At 34.5% G+C, this 24,185-nt stretch overlaps 1 protein-coding gene across 2 annotated transcripts in view; it reads right to left on the bottom strand.

Annotated features, from left to right (window-relative positions):
• The window catches only part of Nkain3 (sodium/potassium transporting ATPase interacting 3), a 601,616-nt gene that overhangs the window by 300,115 nt on the left and 277,316 nt on the right, over nt 1-24,185 (bottom strand). For both annotated transcript variants that reach the window (XM_021724914.3, XM_021724915.3), the window contains exons 2-3: nt 14,765-14,902; nt 5,610-5,690 (exon numbers count right to left, since the gene is read on the bottom strand). In XM_021724914.3, coding sequence (XP_021580589.1) covers nt 5,610-5,690; nt 14,765-14,902 — 219 coding nt within the window. The remainder of the gene's footprint in view (nt 1-5,609; nt 5,691-14,764; nt 14,903-24,185) is intronic.

Here is a 24,185-nt window from a genome sequence, read left to right as displayed (position 1 = left end):
TTTTAAAGAAACCCTACTTAATAAAAAATAGATAAATATAATCTTTTAAGTGTAAAATAAGCCCCTACCTTCCAAAAATAGGAAAAGAGATTAATGTGTGCTGATAACACTGTGTGTAGTCATATTTTTATAGCTAATACAACCCTTTTTGGAGAAGAAATTTAGGAAATGAAATCAGAGATATCATAATAAGAAAGATCACACACACAAAATCTATGTCCACTTGATGTAAAATTGTGCAAAAAATTAAATAGCCAAGAGTTTAGTAAAAATATGGAAATATCTTTAAGTTCAATTTTTTTAAAGGTTACTATGAAAAAAACAAACAAACAAACAAACAAAAAACAGGAGACAAACCAAGGCAGGGTAACTTGTATAGAATAAAGAAAGTTAGGGCTGGGATTTTGGCTCAGTGGCAGAGTGCTCGCCTAGCACAGGCGGGACCCGGGTTCGATCCTCAGCACCACACAAAAATAAAGGCATTATGTTGTGTCTATCTACACCTAAAAATAAATAATAAAAATACTTAAAAAAGAAAGTTAAGCCAGAATATTAAAATATTAATAATGTAAATAATCTTTGAAATCTTAGAGTGAAAGTGATGTTTGTTCTTGCCTTTCTAGTATCTATAACTTTTTTTTGATAATATGTCTAGTTCTACATTATAATGAGAAAAAGAAGTGTTACCCAGAAGAATCCATTTCCTTGGGGACAACAAGAAGGAAAGAGAAAGGAAGAGAGCCAGACAGGCAGAGAGGGAGAGAGGGGTAGGGAGAGAGAGAGAGGGAGAGAAAGCCCACCTCAAGTCTTTGTCTCTTTCTAATTGAAAAAAAAAGCGGTAATAGTAGCTATCACTTCAAAACATCACTAATAAATTCAATCTAATTACAGATGCTACTGCGCTTGGAGGCAGTGGCATTTTTCATCTGCAGGGCACACAGCTTATTTTTAAGGAACACATTTGAATGAGCCTTTAACAGCAAAGATCCCTGCACATGGCCTGGATTGGTGAGGGCTCTATCACAGGATAGAGCTGATTTTTATTTTCCTTATAAAGGAGCAAGAATTTTACCTTAGCAAGAGGTAAACAAGTGTTGACAAACATCATCAGATACTTGGAGGACATTTCGGCAGAATGGCTAATGACAAATTTCCTGGGAAGAGGATCAAAGATGGCTAGGACTTTGGTGTCAACTTAATTTTTGACAAGTATCTAGAATCAGGATTATGTTAGATCATAAAATTACATGGGAAATCTTTCTTCATCCTCTATTTTCTGTAAGAGTTTGGATAAGATAAACATTATTTCTTTCTTATATGTTTGATACCTTCATCATTAAACCCATCTGGGCTTGAGGTTTTCTTTGTGGGAAGGTTTTCTAATTATAAATTTATAAGTTATCCATATTTTCTATTTCTGAATGTGTTAGTTTTGATGTTATTCTGTCCATAAGTTTGTTCATATCACTTTTCAAACTCATTGAAATATAACTATTCAATTTTTTTTCATTTTAGTCTTTAAATTTCTACAGAATCTGTGGGTGTATCTCTTCTAAAGATCTTCTAAAGATCTGTCTAAACTGATCTTGGTAAATAGTATTATTTCTTCTTTTTTCTTGATCAGTCCTACTAATAGATTGTCATTTTATCGTTCTCTTCAAACAACCAGCTATGAGATCACAGACATAGTTAAACTTCTCTTCTTTTTCTAATATCATTGATTTTCAATTTTCCTTCTGTTCTAGTATCAATTAAATACTTTTTTTGAGTTACCCATAAATATTTGCTGTGTTTTCTTTATTATGCCATTCAAAATATTTTTTTAAATTTTTCATAATTTCACATTTGATTTGTGGATTTTTAGAATTGCCAGCCTCATTTCCAAATACTTAAAAATTACATATAGACCTTAATACTGCATCTTTCATATTACTGTTTTCTTTGCAATGGGAGAACCACTGTATGCATTGTTTCAGCCAACCGATACTTATTGAGACTTCTTATGAACTAAAATATAATTTTGATCATTGTTTTCTATGCCTTTGAAGAGAGCACATATTTTGTAGTTTTGAATGTAATGTCCTACACACATCAGTTAGAAATGTTGGTTATAGCATTGTCCAGATCTTTTATTTTTATTCTCTCATGTGTATATTTTTCTCCATCAGAAGTAAAAAACAAAACAAAACAAAAGAGTGTTACACTCCCCACCTGTTTGTCGACTCATCAATTTCTACCTTTAATATCACTAAGTTGTGCTTCATATGTTCTAAAACTATGTTATTTGGTATGGTGTAGGTTTGTTATGTGTATTTGATACACTGACCCTGATATGATAATAAACCATCTCTTTTTTTTCTGTAATAATAGCCTATGACTTGAAGTCTACTTTATTTTTATTTATTTATTTTTTTGGAGTGTGTTATTTCTGATATTATTATGATCAAGAGAATTTCTTCTAATTGGTGATTAAAAACATCTATTTTCATTTTTTAAAATTTCAACATATGTATATGTTTATATTTAAATTATATTTCATATAAATAGCATTGGGTACTTTTTTTTAAAAACTCCAGTGCTCTAATCTCTGTCTTTAATTGGAGTGTTTAGTGTATTTACACTTCCTATGGTTTTTGATATGGCTGGGTTTTAATCTGCCATATTATTATTTGTTTTTTGTTTGTACCATCTGCTTTGAAGCTTCTCAATGCTCTCACTGTTTGCATTATTTATTTTTTATATGGGTTACTCTAGGGCAGTGACTATCAAGCTTTTGGGCCCCAGTACTCTTTTATTTTTTTACTTTTAAAAGTTAATGAGTATCCCAAAGAGCTTTTGTTTATGTAGATTACATTCATCAATATTTATCTTATTAGAAATTAAAATGAGGCATTTTTTAAAACACAAGAGCACAACAGCACCATTAGAATTTAAGCATTGCAAGGATCTCTGTGTCCATGATCACCTGCCTGTGGGACCGCTCACTGCCTTTCAGGTAATCCAAGACTGTTCTTATTCCACAGATGTAAACTGTTAGTCAAAGAGCCCTGTGGAGTATAAATTGACTGTGTATAGGCCATGTTTATCATTGAAATAACTCCAAATCCATAGACATGATATAGAAACTACTCTGAATTTTAGTTTTTGCAGAAGTATTCACTACTCCATAATATGTTAGGGGCAAAAATTAAGGTATAAGATAGTTTCTGTTAATCAGTCCAAGCAGCAATTACAAGAAATGCCATATGAACTCTAGGAGAGATGGAGATGGAGAACTCTAGAAAGTTGATATGCATACAAGTACCCATGGTTGAGGAATTTCTTGCATAATGGAATGAAGTCTGGAAGAGTGGCAAGGCAGTTGGGTTTGTCAAGAGTCCTTAACCCTACTCTACTTTTTTGATTAGATCTCTTACAGATTCCAGTTGAGGTTGAACTAGCCAGGGTGATATTAAGGAAGGATATCAACAGAAAATTTTTAGGATGCTCTTCTTGTAGTCATCTGTCTTTTTAATAACCACAAATTCTTAGTTAACGATGAATGACATTTGAATGAGTAATAATTGGAGTAATAAAATGAGTAACTAGGACTACTATGCCCATTTTTCTTAAACTTGTACCCAAAGAAATCAGGAAAAAAAAAAAAGCCCTTTCAATGTGTACATTGATGATAGAAAAGCAGTTATGAAAAGCAGTTCAAATAAAAATAAGCACGTGTAGTGTTGGGAAACCAGATTTATATGGAACAAATGACTGGTGCTATTGATTAGTTTTTATCACTTTGTAGAGTTGTTTCATAGTCAACCTGAGTTACCAGGTATGACGTGCAGAAATAGTCCTGAGCAGTCTACAAACACACACTCCTCTTATTACTAGCAAAGCTGGCCCTGGTATGCTACTGCATGTGCACTCAGCAGGGTTAAGTGATTGGCTGATGGCCCACAATAAGCACCAGAGTCAAGTTTGAACTAAAGACTTAGGATCTGAAATTTAGTTTTTAAACACACTATGATGCCAATCCTATAGCACAAATTTTCTCTGGTCCAATTATTCCAATTCAGTTTATATGGAAGAAAATAGAAGATAATTTTTACCCAGTAAAAGAAAAACATAATTTAAAATGATCATTCAAATCACAAGTTAGAAAATGCTAGAGTTTGGACATGCTATTCCTATTTATTATTCATCATTCTTATTCATAAGATTTGCATTTTATAATTACTTAATAATCTGCATTTATAAATTATACCCAGACATATTTAAAAAATTTTCCATTGTTGATAGATCTTTTATTTATTTATTTGTTTATATGTGGTGCTGAGGATCGAACCCAGTGCCTCACACATCCAGGTAAATGTGCTACCACTGAGCCCCAGCCCCAGCCCCAGCCCTGCCAGACATATATTTAAGAAAGATTTTTCTGTCTTAGAAATTAGTGATAAAATGCAGTCAATAACACAAATATTTTAGGTAGATTTTAGCACCTATATCATACATAGTGAAAATTGTGAAACTCAGATTGAAAAGGTCATTCTGGTTTCTGAACACATTTACCAATGTGAGAAAATATTGACAAGTTCTAATTTAAGGTTATTAGAGTATAGAAAGAGTAGTCCCTTTTGGATGTTCTAGAAAAATCCTTATAGATTTTTTTTTGCTGTTCATCTGAATCAAACAAACATTGTTATCATATGGACTTCAGTGGAGTATAACAATTCTAAAAGGATATGTGCTGGTCAAGATAAATTTTATAAGATCTAAGCTGCAAAATCAAGTAGGAGACACTCATATTATTTAAAATCTGAAATTGTCATAAGACTTTAGAAATATTTTCACAAACATACTTGGTAATGAGATACCTAAAAAATTAAGAATTTCATTCTCATACTTTCTGAAATTATTCTGCTTTTTTTCTCTAGTGAAAATAGTGCTAATTAATAAGTTTTAAGAACCACAACTAAAAATTTAACACATGTTGCTTTCACATTTGTGTGACAATCAGAAGACATCTTTGCTGGAGGCACAACAAAAATTATATAGTCTTCTGACAGTTCTAGATAGACAGAAATAGCACGTGTGGCATGCTGCAATAAGACAACTGACCTCTGATCAGGATTTCAAAACAGGAGTCACTGCACTAATGTTTTTATGTTAACAAACATATGGTTCACTTACATGTAAAAGGACTTCATTCCTTGTCAGTCTCTCCCACTTTAAACACAAAAAGTTTAAAATCACTTTTCACTTAGCATTTGGAACTGAGGTCACTGTGACATTATGTCTTTTTAAAATGGACATGAGGCAAGAGGATGCTCAAGAAGCCAAGTACTACTTCAACATAATGAACAAAACCGTAAGGAAATTATTTTGAAGTTCCTTCATTATTAGCATGCTCCTAGGATCATTCTTTCCTGAATGGCACCCAAATACATTTTTGATTGGTATTCTATTTGTAATGCTTTATTTATATACACACACACCCATGCACACACACACACACACACACACACACACACACACGAATTATAATATAAAATAGCAATTCGTTGTTACAATAGTTATTTATAAGTGGACTCTATTCAAAGTCTTTCAAGGCATGATACACTCACCTTAGAGAGGCCACCTACTTCCAAATAAAAGCAGATAATGAACACATTCCAGGTGATCCAGAGGGCAGTCCACACTGTATACTGGATAGAAGGGGGAGGGAGAAAGAGAAGAAAAATGGAGATGAAAGGCATGTACACTAAATAAATCAATAGTAAAGATGTCAGTAAGTTTCAGTTCCACTGGAGACAAACAGGCAGGGAATACTCAGAAAAGAGTGCTCACTATAAAGTCCCCTGAGATCTAGAAATTAAAAATCCAATAGTTCTATGGCTTTCAGTAGATGACAATAAACCTAGATTTATTTTTAAAGTGCTTTGCTGGCTTGCAGGTACACGTTCAATTCAAGTGCTCACTCAATTTGTTTTCTGAGTATTATCTTTTCCAGAGAACACAATTATGCAAAGTTGTCCTTAAGTTATAATATTAAACTCATACATTTTTAGAAATGTTAGTCAAAACCTAGAGCTTTTATGACCCTGGATGAAAACCATGCTTGAAAATGGATCAAATTAACATACTTTTATTCATTGGATTATTTTATTAAGAATAGATCATGTGCATCTATAATTATATAATAAAAACATGATCATACATTTTTTTTAAAAACACAGCAATTGAAATGAGGTTAAAAATAAGACAGTGAACACTATTTTTCCATACTAGAGAAAATCTTTTATTTACCTCCAACAAATTCCAACTTTATTGATTAACTGATTTACTGATTATTTTGTATTCTGTTATGTACTAGGAAATACCTTCACCCAGAGCATGAGTCAATCTTATATAGCTGTAGATAGGTCTCATCAATGGAGAGAGTCCTAGGATGTACCTCATCCCTCAGTTTCTTATGCAAACATAGAAAATCAGAAAATTGACTTTTAGAAAACTATTTGAGTAACCGAGGACACTCATACCATAGAATACAATTGTAATATTTTGCCTATTCATTTTACTTTACCAGAAAAGTCTCAGAATTCTTAATTCTTTAAATGGGTATATTAATTAAATTATTAATTTTTATGAGTGACCACAATAGTTGCATGCTTTTCATAAATTAAAATGAATATTGAAATCACTCTGTGAGCCATGGAATGTTTAATTTTAGATGGTATAAAATAGACATGTTCCTCTTAGAAATCTTATCCAAAGCATCTAATTATTTGTAAAATACAATTTAGATTTTATGTATTTCTGTTATTTATTTATTTTTGGTACTGCAGATTGAACCCAGGAGCACCTTATTACTGAGCTAAATCTCTTAGTCTTTTAATTTTTTTTTTTAAATTCTGAGACAGGTTTTTAAAGACTGGGCCTCATCAAGTTGCTGAGGCTGGCCTCAAACTTGAGATCTTCCTGACTCAGCCTCCTAAATCACTGAAAGCATGCATTACCACACCTGACTTTATGATTTTTTAAAGACTTGCAAAATAATCTCATGTGTTGAGTACTTCTATAATTGGATATATTTGATGTCACATTGTACTTCCTTGGTGGGGGTGTTTTGCTTTTTTTTTTTTTTAAAGGATAATGCAATTGTATAATGAGTCAAAACTTCAAAAGCAATGGGAATTTATGCTAAAAGCAAGTTAAAAATTATCATAAGTAAAAATAAATTGTGAGGTTTTAAGTATTTGAAGATATTGCTGATGCTGAAATATCTTCTTTTCAGAAAGATAACTAGTCTGAACAGTTTTTTAAAATGTGCAACATGCATTGAAACACACTTTTCTGAACCACAAAATATTCCCATGAATACTGAAAATAGCTGCTCTGCATCCTTAATGTTTATTTTTTTTGCAAGTCACAATAACTAGAACAAATTTTACTGCTTTTGCTAATTGGATGGCATATAGTCCTGATAGATGCATTCTACATAAATATAAATGTGTTGGAACATAGCTGACCAATAAGATATGAGAAAAAGGCCATTGATAAGAATTAAGAAAAGCATATCAAATAAAGCAAGACAATGTACTAAAGTAAGAAAGTAAGGACATGAACCCAAATCGTTACATATCCATATGATTCTTAATTATGGGAATTCAAATCTAAATGCATAATTATTACATTAGGAAAATCAACCAATGCAAAGTTACAACAAAGGCACAATAAAACAAATCTATTTAAAAATTATTGCACAAACTCAGTGATGGAAGTGACTCACAAGCTATCAAGTGCAGTTTCTGAACTTTGATAGATAAAACTACCAGGCTAAGTAGATAGTAACTGTCAGCTCAACATGTTTAACTACATCAGGGTTATTATTCTGGGGCTCTCGGTGCTCCTATTCTGTGCTATGCACTTTACATGGTTCCCAGTTTTCACACTAAACCCGAGTAGAGAGGTCATCATTTGATTCCCTACTGGGTGTCGAGAGTTGGCATGTGAAACCTGATTGGCTCCAGAGCTGAGATTCCTAAGCCCCACCTGGTAGGCTTTCTTTAAAAAAAAATCTTAAAAAAATGACTAAAGGTTAATTGTAAGCTAAACTTTAACCAAATTCAGCACTTCATCAAATGGAAAATTCACCAATTACCTACCGGTTTAAAAAAAATTTATTTTATTCTTTTAAGTCCTATAGGTGGTAATGTTTGGAGAATGACTAGGATATTTTGTGTTTTGCTATCTATGTAGCATGCATCATATGAACACCGAGGGTTCTTTGGTTTCTTTTTAATGATATTGTAGTTTCTTCTAATGCATTGTTTGTTGAGGACAAAGGATATATTATTGAATTTTGGACTGTTATGAGACATAAACTATATACTTTGACATGCACTTGTGACACCAGTTTGATCACAATCATATGGGAAAAGAGATCTCTAGCAATATAAATACATGCATAGGAATTTTCCTAGCAGAGATATTAGGGGAACTCATGGCCTAAGATGTGCAATCCCCTGTCTTCTTTTTGAGGTGGGTGATTTTATTAATAATTCAATTTAAATGAGAATTAAAAGATAAGACTCTTCATTTTTGACAAATACTCCATTATGGAGTTTGTTGATATATTCATTTATTTTTTTTGCAAGTCACAGATAGCTTAGGTATACTTGGTAAATAAAAGTCTTAAATTTTCCAAATAACTGTGCATGATCTGTCTCTGTCAGTCTGCCTCTCTGTTTCTTGCTCTCTCTTCTACTTTTGTTATGTTTAGTAAACATATTTTAAATCCTAACTCATGTTGACCATGCTGTGAAGATTAATAAAGAATGTTCATATGTTCTATGTGGCTTCCTGAATATTTCCTTCCTAGTTTTATGAGGACATTTCAGTACTTTTTAATTGACACAAACTTTAGAAGTCTTTTATTCTTTCATTGAGCAATTAGTTTACAACATGAGTTATTTTTATGGTCTGAGTTTCCTCATTTTCCAATGATCAGAAAGGCCATCTGGTCATTCATTCTTTCACACGTGTATCAATCAGTCACAGTATTTACGCACAATATGCTAGAGTTACAATAAAAAGTAGTGTAATATCCTTAGTATTTAGTTTAGTATTCATGTTCAGAAGAACATTAAGAGAAACTACCATCCATACATTTTTAATGGCAAGGAAAGCAGAGCTAAGGCCAAGAACAAAAAAAGACATATTAACAGTTTAATAATTCATCAAGTCTTACTCTATATTAGGCTATGGTAAGCAAGTCATATATATTATAGCATTTTAAAAAATGATCTGTGATCAGATTTCTACAAATGAGATATGTGTGGCAAAAAAGAAAACAAATAAATATCCTAAGGTTTCAGAGCCAATAGTTTGTGGAGGGGATTTAAATCCATGACGAACTGAATTGAAACTTAACACCCAACTGTCATATTGAGCAGAAGCTCAGGGAAGAGATTTATGATGATGTGGTAGAAAAGGTTTTTTATATAACAATTCAAATCAAAGTCAGTTGTTGTTCATTGCACATGAATTTTGCATAAAGGTCCAAAGAACTAAATTATGGTCTTCATAAATGTATTGGCTTTTTAATTTTTAAAGTCAGCTTTGAATTAAATCTAACTCCAAAGTTAATCTTTTTTTTTCTAAAAAAATGTAAAATCAATTAGCTAACTCATCTGCCTTTAAATTAGTGAGCTTGATTAAATTAACTCATCCATGAAATAATAAAAATTTAAATAATTCTAGGGCAGACCCTTCTGTTGGAATTCAGAGACAAATTTTGAAATATTTGGCATAGGCATAGACAGGAAACAAATGATTCTACAACAGAACATATGGTTGACAAATATGGTTTCACAGCTTCATACTGTCTTTAATCAAAGAAACACAAAAGGTGTATTCAAACCTTCACTGAACTTGGTATCTCTTAGGGGTATCCCCAGGGGATACCAAGTGAAGGAGAAAAATATGACAAAGTTATTTCTGTGCTCTGAAAATAAATATAGAAAGAGTGAACTGCACCTTTTCAGCAGTGAGGATATCTGGAGTGGACTTATTGCTCTTTCATTTGGTGATTTGGTTGGCTTTTTCTAGCAGTCTTTGATGTCTTTGATTATACTGGCAAAAGACCATGATGTTATATTTCTCAGAAGAATCGGTCTTGAGGAGTAAGTTAGCTAATAGTAGGGACAGGTAGGACAGCACACACTATTTTGTCATCTAATTCCTCAACTGTTTTCTGATTGAGATAAGCAAAGCAGTGAGGCCGATTTCTCTTGCTGAACAATTGCCATCATTTTCTAAGAAATAAGTGTCTAGGGCATTTTTAAAGTCACTGGACCCAATCACCTTAAATTCACTTATGATGTGTCCAGTCAAGGATAAAGCATTTTAAAAAGTCTCTACGTGCAGGAATACATCTTGAATATAACAAGGGGTAGGCACAGTCCTTTCTTCCAGGAGTTCACCACTGCATGCAGTGAGACTGGCAGGGAGACAGTGAAAACTAGTGGGGGTTCAGGGTAGAGAGTCATCAGGATCTGCCGCAGTAGGGAGCACAAGGCACTCAGCCCTGAGTGGGGTGCTTAGGTAAGGCTTTTAGTGGGTGACAATTCAGTTGAAGAATTATTAAATGTTTTCCAAGAGGGCAAGGAGAATATCCCAGGCAGAAGGGTTAGTATGTGTGAACTGAAGAGGCAGAGAGCATGTAGTCTTTGGAAACAGCAAATCCTTCAGCATGCCTGGCATAAGGGAGACCCATGGAGAGTAGGTACAGGATAGGTAAGCAAAGGGGCAATTTTAATAAGCTTTGGTCTCCACTCTAAGGAGTTTGGAAATCTGCCTATAGACATCGCAGTTCTTGTTCTGCATTGTCCTTTATCTAGACCATTTTCACAGTGCTAACTAACTCTTTGAATTCAAGTGTGGCAAACCCAATTTTTGTCAGAAGTGGCAGCAACTTCCAACCTATGTTTTGCAAATCTACACTAATCTAAGTTCCACTGAATTGTTTCAGAGACAGACATCATATTTCATTCATCTCTAGGTGAGCACTTAGGACATACCTGATGCATCAAACTGTTAGTTTGAAGGGATGAAATTTAATTGGCATGATTGGTATTTGTTTCAGCCAATATTAAGACTAGCAGAAGTGATTTGGGGAAAAAATCTGTAATCAAAAAGCTCTTTCCTTGATAAGTGAAGTCAGTGTGGATTTCTGATCCAGGTGTCTTCTCACTGCTATTGAAAAATTGGTGCCTCCCCAGACACACCTTGGTTCGTGTGACATATGCTGCATTCAATTTCAGTCTTTTTTTTTAATACTAGAATTAATTCCAGGCCAGCAGTAGTATCAAACCAAAGTAGTCATGAATACAACCCAAGAATAGCTGCCTATCGTGTGCTAAAACAAAATAAATATAATGTAATCACCTTCCCAAATAACAACATGGCCTTCACGTAAAGAGAATCCCTTGCAGAAAGATTTTCCATACTATTGATTACTGATTCTTCAGGCATTTTTCTCCAATAGAAAATGTATAGATGGATGCCTACAAAGGCAATAATATTTGACAATTGACTGAGGAAGCAGGGCAGAATAATTTCCTCGGTCAAAACTTATGCTGACAATGGCAAGGTATCATCTGAGATCTGGTGGTAGAAGCAAAGCACAGATTATGCTAAAGCAACTTCATAATAAAATGAGGGAGGCCAATAGACATTCAGCTTTCTCCTTTGCTGTTTGTGTTCCCTGGGCAAGGAAACCGTTTAACCTTTTTCTTTATCTGTAAAATCAGAGATGCTAATACAGACCTCTTAGGGTACTTGGGAAGATTAAATAAAATGAAATGTTTGGCATGGAGGGCTTTCCCACAACTTAATATGTTCTTTCTCTTCCCTTCCTAGGAGAGGGTCTAAATAATAGCCAAGAAAATGAGATTTGGTTGGCACAATGCATTAAAAGAGGAAAATCAGAGGAGTAAAAATATGAATTGCTTATCTTTGCAGATGTTTCTCTTTGAGGATTCTGAAAGGCCTAAAACTGCCTTTCTCCTCACACATAAATACGTATGGAGCATGCATTACATTTCACATTCTCAGCGAGCTCTTTGCCTGGTAGAGAGGGCTTGAATGCCAACAAATTATAACACACGCTCAAGACACAGAGACAAAGGAACAGAGAATGTTTAATCATGAAAGCACATGCAAGGACATGTGCATGAGAGACTGAAAGAACTTACTAGAACTGGGGCATGAACACCATGCAAGGCTGTTAGAGCAAGAGGGAGAGAGACGGGTCAGAGCAGAGGGAACATAAACAGAATACAACCTCTGGGCCTTTTCAAGGCTCTGCACTTGGTCACAGACTTCCCAGGCCTCTGCCTCATTGCTATTCTCATTCCACATTCATGGCCATTCCACCACTTCCAGAGAGTCCAAGACTTTGTATCTCACTTCCTCATTCCCTTCAAAATGAACTCCTTGAAAGTAGGGACTGTAATTTGCATTCTTCGCTAGCTCTCCAGACCTAGTTCAATGCAGTACTCTATGAATGTCTGATGAGTGAGTGCCAATTACAGGTATTGAGCTCTTTCTTCACACTCCGTGATGCTTTCCACCCAGAAACCCCTTCAGTGTATTCTCTGTGAACTCACACTCACTGGCACTACAAGCACTTTTGCAGGACACCTTACTCTGTCACCCTGCCACCATCAGACTCCTCATTAGGCATCTCTGGCACAATGTGGTTCTCTGTATCGCTTGTCATAGTTCAACATTTCTGCAGATCTCCCCCACTAAAATGTAAAATGAGCACCCAAGAAGGCCACAAATAATCTGTATATGTTCAACAGCATCCAAGACACCCCACACAATGCCAAACACCTAGTAGAGACTAAAGGAGTATCTTTTATAACCAAATAAATAACTGGGGGGGGGGAGAACAAAGTTAGAAAACAAAGAAGAAAGGGAAGGATGAATGAAGAAAGGTAGGAAGGAAGAAAGGTAAGTAGGGAGGGAAGGAGGAAGGAAGCGAGGGAGGGAGAGAGAACAGCTTTCAGAGACATGAGTTTGGTAAAGTGCAATAGTCAAGAATATTCTTAGATTTTGGAACCAGGAAAGGTTTTTAAGCCATGAATCAGGTAAGTGAAAAAAAGACTCTGGAAAGACTGTGAACAAGCAGGAAATCCATGTATACAGAAAAGAAGGCTAGGCTACGGTTAAGTGAAGAGTATGAAGGGCTAACATGCAGGGGGCAGAAACAACAGGACTAGATAATATCTTTAACAGGTACATGCAACCGCATTCTATAGAAGCCCTTGGTTTCATAGTCAGCTGGCATTTGGGGCCTTAGCAGAACATGAACAACATAAAATTTAAAAAGTTGGTGGGTGGTAAAAGTGTCTGTATTCATAGAAACAAACTAGAACATATTTAGAACCCAATAATAGTTTGATATTCTGCATGACATTAAAGCATCTGGTGCTCTAAGTCTGACTCTAGGAAACATCTTTCTAGTAGATTACACAGTGGCTCAGCAGAGGCTATTCTTAAGAGAAGCAAAGTAAAGCAGAAATTGTTTAGCCCTGCAGCAAATTGAGTGATATCAGACACTCTTGGGGCCATGTTGAATGCCAAGTCTGCCTGTGGGATAGTTATTTTCACCTCTTTGATACGATGGAAGATATCAAAAAAGCCAATTTTGAGATTCAACACAGAGAACAAGTACATTTATAGGGAAAAAAAAAAACACCTTTTTTTCCAACAAATTGGATTAGTAAAAATTGAAAGGTGGCTTATTTGTGTCACCTTCCCCCTGAAGTATGGCAACATTACTGCATTGCAGAAACTATTTACCAACTCTACATTTACCAATTCTATACATTCATTCAGGCTCAATAATTACATTAGACTATGTTATTCCTATTTTCAATACCTTTATTATTATCACTCATCATTTACCAATTCTATACATTCATTCAGGCTCAATAATTACATTAGACTATGTTATTCCTATTTTCAATACCTTTATTATTATCACTCATCATTTTCCAACACCTGTTTATACATCTAGCCAACAATACTGCCTTATTTTTATAGAAAAAGCAACTAGTTAAACTGAATAACTACCACTAGAGTGTGAAGAACAGCACGTACTTCATGAAATTGACCTGTAATGGAGTGTGGGCTGCCCATGTTCAGCACAGTGTGGAGTATGGATTGGTGCTTCCAATATATCTTGGAAATTGGAGAAAAATTCAATAATAAACTGTATGAAATATATGAGGAACATGCACTAAATTTTTCAGTGCATGCATTTGAAATATCCTAAGTTAATTAAAATTATATTGTTTTCAGTGATTAAACAATTATGCTAAACAGGATTGGTTTCTAGGGCTAGTGACAGATGTCATTGAAGATAAATGACATCTTATTACACTGCTACATTAATAATTAACATACCTTACATCTCATAATAACAATGAGATCAAAATCAGTCCTTCCACTTTATCCAAACTCTATTTTAAGTGAGTCACACTAGATCATCCCAAACATCAGGACATATTGCTTTGTTCCCACTGTAAAACATTCATCATGTTGTCTGTTCCACCGAGTAATATTTCTTAACAGAATTGAACAGTTGAGGGCTAGAACAGCATAAATACATTTTATTAGATGGACCTCTATAAAATTGTTTCATTCATCTTCTTATAGAAATTGTGTAGTGTTCATATGAAGAAGCAGTGATAACAATAAGACTTACCACCATGATGTATCGAGGTCTGTACTGAATAGTTCCAAACAAACCCAATATGACCACTATTATATGTAGAAAATTTCCAAGAATAGGTGCCCACTGGAAGCCAAGGAAGTCAAAGATTTGTCTCTCTAATGCTGAGAGCTGCAACAAAGCAAAGGGAGTTCATGAGTAGCTTATCCAAGCATCATGTCACCATCTCAATCCTTATTTCACTGCTGGAGAGGTCGGCATCTTCAATCTCAACACTTGTAAGCATCATAACCACGAGCATTATTTTAATTAATTATTATTATTATTTTTTATAGTGCTGGGATTAAACTCATGGCCTCATGTATGCTTGGCAAGTGCCTCAACACGGAATCCACCCTTGTTGCTAGAATTTTAGTACCTATTTCATGTACTGTTTTATGCAACTTCTCTCAGGAAATATACTGAGATAACTTTCAATGTTATGGCTCCAAATGTAAATTTTGAACCTATCTAGAGAACTAAGAAATACTCGTTAAGTATTTTTCTACAATAGAAAATCCAGACAAATAAGACTTAAATTTATCATTGTTTGTAATGAAATAATTGACTTAATATAACATACTTAGAGCAATAACCATAATGATATGACAGCTGGTATCATTTTGAAAACAAAACAAAACTCTTACTTAACTTTGCCTTCCTGTGTTAAATATATACTAACCAAACCTGTTTGATTTCTTCTCCTTTCATTAGACTTCCAATAGTGATAATGACTAAAGTAATCATCATTTTGAAAACGTGTTATTTACTTACCCTTGGCTCAAGACTAAAACCAGAGTTAAACATTCCCTTGGAAGTACATTTTACTAAGTTTCTATACCTACATGAAAATTTAGACTAGGTGAAATCCTTTCTGGACACCCAAATAAATATTATGGAGCCATAACAATTTTAGAGACACCATAGTCTATTATATTTGCATTATATAGAATTGTATTTTAAAATAATTCTTCAGTACATCAACCTGTACACTTAAACCATTTACCATTAAATAGGCAAATTTCAGATAGTGCAATGAATACCAATAATGTCAATTATCACAGACACATGGTAGTTCTTGTATTCTATGTCTAAATTTTTTACAATTCTACTTGCATACTTGAACATAATCATATGTTTGAGGCATTTTTCTAGATTTCCTTTGATAAAGTAGGAACTCTAATAAAATGATCCAGTGATTGATTAGCTATTCTGATGGCACTAGAAACTGCAGCTTTCAGATGAAAATGGCACCCTTGGTATTTTTCCAGTTCTGCGACAGGTGTATGCCTGAATAGCTTTAATTTCCTTGGACATAAAGAAATGTCCTCCATCCTGTAAGCTGAATTTACCTTGCTTAAGTTGTGAAGGAAAAGAGAAAAGAACAAATGCCTAAGAGAACCACACCAAGTCCCCATTCATTTTAGGAGTATTTTCTGATTGTGAAATGATTTGTCACCATCTCCTACATCTGCAAAATGCAAGGAAATGCTAAAACACAAAATAATCAGAGCAATGTCAGTAGCAGCACTGTTTTTCAATCTCTTGCTCATATCTCCTTCTGACTCTAATTAGTTCCCAGGAAGCTTCCTTTTATTTATTGGCCCATCAATGATATAAATATGCACTGTTTTTTATGTCCAAACAGGACTGCTTCGCTGAGAAAAAAAAGCAACCCTGAAGAGCAGCCTTAGGCAATTCATTCTGAAACAGCTACCCTATTTTATAGCTGTCCTGCATCACAAATCCTTTAAAGTGAACTTTTCAGAGGAAAACCCTTTCCTCTTTCTACCAGAGGATGCATGGAAAGTGTTCCCTTTTATGATATTAAAGAGACAACACATCATGAAAGGGAAGTCAAATTTTCAATCCCTGGTACCAAAAACAAAATGCTATTTATTAACATTTATTCTCTGAGAATTTAAAAAAATTGAATTCGAGCTGAGTCAAAAAAAAAAAAAAGAGTGGAAAAAAACAACAACGGTTATCAAATTTAGAAAGGGGATCTTACCAAGAATAAGACACAGGTCAGCTGCAACAACCATGCAAACCTACAACTACATTTGAACATTGTATTTAAAAAAAACAACTAACAACTATAATTAAAAAAAAAAACTTCAAAAGTAAAATACCATCATATTTTTATTAACTATTCCATCTAATTATCATCTTAAGCTGTTTAGTGGTTTATTTCACTGGTAAATATAAATACTTCCTGCTTGAATTCCACAATCTCTAAGGACACCACTTTTCAACTCTAGAGCATCTTATTAATAATAAAGTATGTTTCCTCTCATACATGGAAGCTAGAGAGGAAAAGGGAAAAGAAAGGTGTGGGGGAAATCTCATGAAAATCAAAAGGAGAACAGTAGAATAAAGGAAATAGACCAGAGGGAGGGAGGTGGGGAGAAAAGGGGGAAATATTGGGCCAAATTATATTGTTATATCGTGTGCATGCATAATAGGTAACGATGAATCCCACCATTATGTATAATTATAAGCACCAATGACAATATGAAAAAACATGACCCAGAGTCACCAAATGAAATTGGATGACATCCAGGTCACTTTAACTCAGAAAAAGTATGAAAATAATTTATCAATTTTACTATCAAAATGGTTCTGATCCCTGGTGTGATGAAGCCCCCTGGAACTGGCTGGGAAGGTCACCATGTGCACTTCTTTCCAAGTCTTTGGTCAGTAATGTCAAGTTGGGAATTTGATATTGGCCGTGATGGGAATATTTACAAAGTGGAAATTGGGAAATGCTAAAATCAGGACTTGTTTGGTTTGAGAACCTATTATTAAACCTTTGCTTGCACATGACTTGGGAAACAGTGGTTTGATTTGGGAGAGCATAGGAGGAAGTCTCTACATTGGTATGGCGTACCTAGGAAGTAACCCAATCCAGAAGAGAACAGAAGGATGCAGGGTCCAGAGAAGGGTCTGAGGAGATGATACAGCAGGAAAAAGAATGTATGAGACACTGGAAGTTTAAATACAGGTAGAAAAATCCAGAAAATGCAAAGGCAATAAAATAGTCCAGGAAAGCAAAACCAACCAGACAAGGATTTAAAACAGAAAAAGAAGCACTGACTTAAATAACAATGGAATCATTTGTAAGTGAAAGCTAAGGTAGGTAAGAACCTGACAGCTATGAAGAATAGGATGGAAAAGAGTATGTCTCTTTTTCTACAGAGTTTTTTAAAAAAGCATCCCTGTAATCCCAGTGGCTCAGGAGGCTGAGGTGAGTTCAAAGCCAGCCTCAGCAATGGCAAGGTGCTAAGCAACTCAGTGAGACCCTGTCTCTAAATAAAATATAAAATAGGGCTGGGGATGTGGCTCAGTGGTTTAGTGCCCCTGAGTTCAATCCCTGGTACCAAATAAACAAATAATTAAAAGACAATTGAAATCAGAATAAAAATACTGTAAAATACAGTATCTTACTGATACATCTATTATGATTAATGTTTCACATGGCATCTTGCATAATTGCCCATAATGATTATTCCTAATTATGAAAATTAATTCACACTTAATTTTAAAGAGCTATAAAATCTCTGTCTGGGTGACCAAGCAGGTTCCTGGGCATTTACAGACTGAGTCTACAGGATTAGTTTCTGTCCAAGTAAAAGCCAAGCACGCAGGCTCGTTCTTAATGACTAAGCGTCTTGGAAAGTCAGCCTCATGGGAAGAGAAGGGAGCTGCCTTCCCTCTCTTTATTCTTGGACTTTTGCTCTACTCACTAGAGACAAATCCAATGAAAAAGATCAAAACAGGGTCACTAGTGTCAGTAGAATCGTAAGAAAGCATTTGATCAAACCACAATCTCACAAAAGACTATGGAATTAAAGCATATTGCATGAGTTGGTCCTCTCTTCTGTGTGACTTCTAGCTTGAGAATTCACATGGTAAATATTTTATAATCATGAAGTATTAATTCTTAAAGTTAAGATTTAAAAGCTCCAAGTAACATTTTTATTAGCTAAATTAATATTTCTTAGGTTTTGGGTTTCTAAGAGGTTTTGGGTTGTTAAGGCAGGTTCTTTATGTATGCAAAATCTATAGGACCCTCAGCTCACCAATACTTATTTCCATTTCCATAACTTATCTACTCAATTTCCAAGGGCATTATCATGCTTTATATTAGTAACATTCATCTTCTATGTATATATGTATGCCTATGCCAATGATGGTCTTATATTTTAAACTATAATTTGAGAATTTTATTTCATATCTCTGAGTTAAAAAAGGAGATCAATAGCATTTGCAATGTGACTCTATTTCCTATTGAAATATCATGAAAGTTCTAACATGATATTTACCACTATGATAAAGCAGATACTATCCTGAAGAAGTTTTCATGTACCTATAGACAGCTAAATAAGCCTTAGGATGTATATGAGCTTTGAGATGGATCCAGGAAATCCAGGTCTGGCTTACTTATATGGCTCATCCAATAATGACAATAATAGTATTAAAGTCTTCACTGCTTTGGTTTAGTTTTTTGTTATTTTTGCTAGAGGTTAGACAGCAAAGTCTATGTCAGTGAAACCAGAAACCAATGAATCAGTGAAATGAATAAAGCTAGATAAAATTTAAAACAGTTTAATTTGTCATCTTCTTTTCCTATTGCTTGACTTTTAGAATCATCTCTGATGGTCTAAATGGCCACGGTGCTTATACAGGTAGGTGAGGTAGAAATGTGGGTGCACAGAAGAGTAGAGTCTGTAATGCCAATTGTGTTTGCCTACATTGTTTTTGGAGCTAATTTTGTTAAGTGAAAAAAATTCTCTCTAAAATGTTTGTAAAAATTTCTTAAATTCTACCTCTATGTTTTCAAATCCTGTATCTCAAGAGTATTTTCTAGTATTACAATTCAATAATGAAGGTATAAACTTCAAGAAAATGGCATAGGATTTCAGAAAAGTGCTTTACATAGTGCTGCAAATCTATTTTTTGAAGAAATAAGGGACTGAGTGTATCATATCATGGAAATTTTCCTGTTGACAGAGGAATGGATGTTACATTGCAAATAGATTGATGGAGGCTGATGAGTTGGAAGAGTGCATGTGAAGGGCATCTATGTACCACAAATTCACTCAGAAAATCCCTTCACCTTGTGCACTGACTCAGCATAACAACTACCAGAGTGATAACTATTTCCCCAACTTCTCTTTATGTCAGGGAGTGAATTGATGCATCAGAGAAATGCTCTAAAGCCTGAAAAATAAAACACATGGGGATGCTATGCATACCACATTATTTAACACATGATTTTTCAGTACTTATTAATCTAACTTCATCCTAACCAAATCAGGATTGATAATTATTATCTTATTGGATGTATGAAAAAAAAAACAGTCAGCTCATTATCATCAGAGTATCTTTATGTCTTCACTAAACCACTCTGAAATCATGCAACAAAAAGAACTAAATTCTGAAATAGGCCGTATCACAAGAGGTAGAGATAACGAAGAAAGCATGGAGATGTGTTTCGTGATTTAATACTCTTTCTTTGCTGCTTCCATGTCTAGATCAGACACTCTCCCCTCCATGCTTAGAAGGGGCAAGTTGTATCTTTTAGAAACTTAACATCTGCATTATCCTTCATCAAACTCCAGTTTCTTCCTCAAAAGAAGATAATAATCATCTTTATCTTGCTGATAAATATTAAGATAAGCAGATCAAGCACATAGATTACAATCATTAGTAAAATTGGTATGCTAGTTTCTTATTGGTATTTCAGTGCTCTAATGAATTATCAAAACTTATACTAGTTTTTTGTCTTCTGTAGTTTAGAAGTCTAGGAAGGTTCTCAGTGGGCTAAAATCAGTGTATGGACAGGGCTGCACTTCTGGTGGCTCTAGGGGAGAAACTCTTTCCTTGGCTTCTTCAGCTTCTAGAAGCTGCCCAACTCCTGTGTCTGGTACTCCCTCCTCCATCTTCAGAGTCAGCCACAGTAGGGTGAGTCTTTTACTATTTCATGCCTGCCTCTGCTTCCTTCTCACCTATCAACTTCCACTCTTTATATAAAAACACCCTTGTGATTACATTGGGCTCTTCTTGATAATGCCGGAAAATCTCTCCATCCTGAAATCAGCTAACTACTTCATTCTGTTGGCAATGTCAATCCCCCTTAGCATGTAAGACAATGTATTCATGTCTTGATGATTGGAATGTCAATATCGTGAAGGGCCAATATTCTACCACACAGTTGTTACCTCCTGCTCTATTTAAGGTTCTCTTGTGTATGGTACCCTATCCAGGCCCTGGATCAGTCTAGGAAGAGCTCAGAGCTTTCTCTTCCCTTTTATTTAACTACAGAAAGCCATTTCTGAGATAGGGTCACTGTTTTTTTTTTCCAGCTCCTGCTGTGACCAACACCACTACTGAGGTGGACAGGACCTCTCTTTCAACCCATGCTGCACAATAGATAGTAGTTTTCAGAAAAACTAATAGCATTATAACTCAAGACCTGTGATATGAGAAATTTGAGGTAAATAAATATAGCTTTAGCACTACAATAGCACTTAGAAAGCTTTATCAATGGGCATACTGGCAAGGAAATGATAAATACATTCACTATATATGCTGGAGTACAATCATGCTTCAATATGGGGATTGGTTCCAGGATCCCCATGGATACCAAAGTCTGTGGACTCTCAAGCCTCACATAAAATTGTATGGTATTCACATACAATCTACACAATCTTCCTGTTGACTTGAAATCATCTTTAGATTACTTACAATACCTAACACAATGTAAATGCTATGTAAAAATTCATTATAATGTCTTATTTAGGGGATACTGACAAGAGAAAAAAAAAAGGTTGTGCATGTTTTATACAGACACAATGTTTTCCCAAGTATTTTCACTGGAGGTTGAATGAATCCATAGATGTGGAACCCATGGTCATGAAGGACCACTGTATATTGCATATCCTAGCAATACCCTCATGAAGTGAGCATATTATGAATAAGTCCTTATTCTTTGTCTTGGGAAAATTACTTGCATGGTGATAATGAAGAAAATCATGTAAGACATGTCTAGTAATAATTATGGATCAATAGCATCATTCAGCATTTACATAACAATTTTTTTACTTTCAAGCAACTATACTGATATTGTGCAAATTCAAAATACTGTGACTTTTTCAAGATGAATAAATTGAAAGAAAAACTGCACCAGTCTCCAAGGAGTCCAGGGAAGTACTGACATGCTTTGCAATTGGCAGGCATTAGAGAAATCACCTGATACTTACGATTTTAGAAAGTGGAAATTACACACACACACACACACACACACACACACACGGATCTTGGAAATGCTTTGCTCTTGTCATTATTCCCTATATACAGTATAAAATAATGTATAACTTAAGTAATGATTAATCTAATGTGGAAAGATTGACAGGTAATCCTGAATATTTTTTAAAAATACTTTGAATTCAGTCATTAGAGAGTAATTAGCTGTTTCTTTCCTGAATCAGTTTTAGGAATCTGAAACCTTTATTTTAGGTTTTCTATCTTTTGTTCATTCATTCATTTAGTCAGCAGGTGCGATTTAACAATTACCAGGAGTGGACACTGGAGTATAAAGATGAATGGCAGAATTCTTAGCCTAGAGCAGCCAGTTCATGTTCTAGTGAAGAAAGACATAAGTCTACTAATTGTGAATAAAACATTATATGTGCTGTGGCAGAGGGTGTCAAGGAGTGAAAAGAGCACAGAGCAGTGTTCTAACACTTTTTGACAGTATCCTATTATAGACACTTATACAAAGATGTGGTGTGTGTGTGTGTGTGTGTGTGTGAGAGAGAGAGAGAGAGAGAGAGAGAGAGAGAGAGAGAGAGAGAGAGAGAGAGAGAGAGAGAGAGAGAGATACATTAGGATTCTTTAAAAACCAAGTGGCTTTTAAACCACTATTTTAAAACCAAGCTCTACCATTGAGCTACACCCTTAACCCTTTTTATTTTTTGAGATAGGTTCTCTTTAAGTTGTCAAAGGTGGTCTTGAACTTGCAATCCTCCTGCCCCAGTCTCTTGAATCACGTGGAATACCAGTGATGCACTACTCAACAGTATTCTTAAGGAATGGTTCAAGGTTTTCCAGAAGAGAAGAGAGGGAGCAGAAGAATTCAAGCTAAAAGAAGAGCAAGACATTTCCAAGATCTATGAAATATCTTCTGTACCCCTGAAATAGAAACTATTCTATTTTAGCTCCACTAAATTTAAGTCCATTTTCAGAATTTAATGTTAATTCCACAAGTTGTAGAAACAACAGGGCATTTATTGGCCATATGAACTCCTGAGCCAAACTGTTTCAAAACATGCTTTTGCCACTATATTAACACGTGATTCTGAGCAATATTCTACATCTTGGCTCGTTATCTATAAGATCAGGAAAATGATAGAAAGAACTTCACTTGTGGTTTTGTAGACTGAATAAATTAATGTATACAAGGGACTTAAATCCATGCTTGGTGTACACACACACATACATATATGTTAATACATACATGTATATGTTTGCTCTTATATAAGAATACTAACAAGGATAATGGGAAGGGAAATTTTTGGAAACAATGTAAATGTCCTATATAATGGGACATATATTAAATGTATATGTTGATATATTTGTGGAGTGAAATAGTACATGTCCACAAAAAAAGATATATCCCAATATGTATTGATATAAAAATCCAATCACAATATATTATGTAGAAAAAAACCATGTGTAAGTAAGATGGCATGCTATTTGATAATAAGAAATGTATATCTTCATCTAATCAATAAACATTTTCAGATCTTTGTAAGTATATGAAATGTTTGTATAGCTATGTATATAAATCATGTGTGGTATACAATATTGAATCAATCTTTTCAATTATTCCTGAATAGGAGACTATTGGTTGTTTAAAAATTATTGCTATTCTAATCTTAAAAATATTTTCTTCAATAAATGTGGATTACTTGTGTCGAAAAACCAATCTGTGTACTTATGAAATATTTCTGTGTGTATGTGTATTTTATTTCAACCTACAATAGGTAATGTGCTTTTCATATTCTAGCACATACATACTGAAATAAAATATCAAAAAGCAGTACTTAATTTTAGTGTGTGTTACAGTTTGTTCTATTTTTATTTTATTATATTTTGCTAACCTAGACCATCTACACTGAGTTTTCAATCTACCAATGAATGAAGAATCATTGTTTGTTAAAACACTGGTATAGAGAACACAGTTTGTAAGCTGCCACCAAAGAGAAAAATGCAAATTAAGGCATAATTGAATAAAGACTTTCTGATTTACCTTGAAGTTGTTGGAAAACCATTAAAGAAGGTATTTCTTGCATACAGGAGTTTCACAAATAGCACGAAGCTTTAAGAAATCCCTCTTGTCAGAGATTTG

This window comes from Ictidomys tridecemlineatus, chromosome 7, assembly GCF_052094955.1.
Source record: "Ictidomys tridecemlineatus isolate mIctTri1 chromosome 7, mIctTri1.hap1, whole genome shotgun sequence".
NCBI lineage: Eukaryota > Metazoa > Chordata > Mammalia > Rodentia > Sciuridae > Ictidomys > Ictidomys tridecemlineatus.
This window is presented reverse-complemented; position numbering and strand designations above follow the sequence as displayed.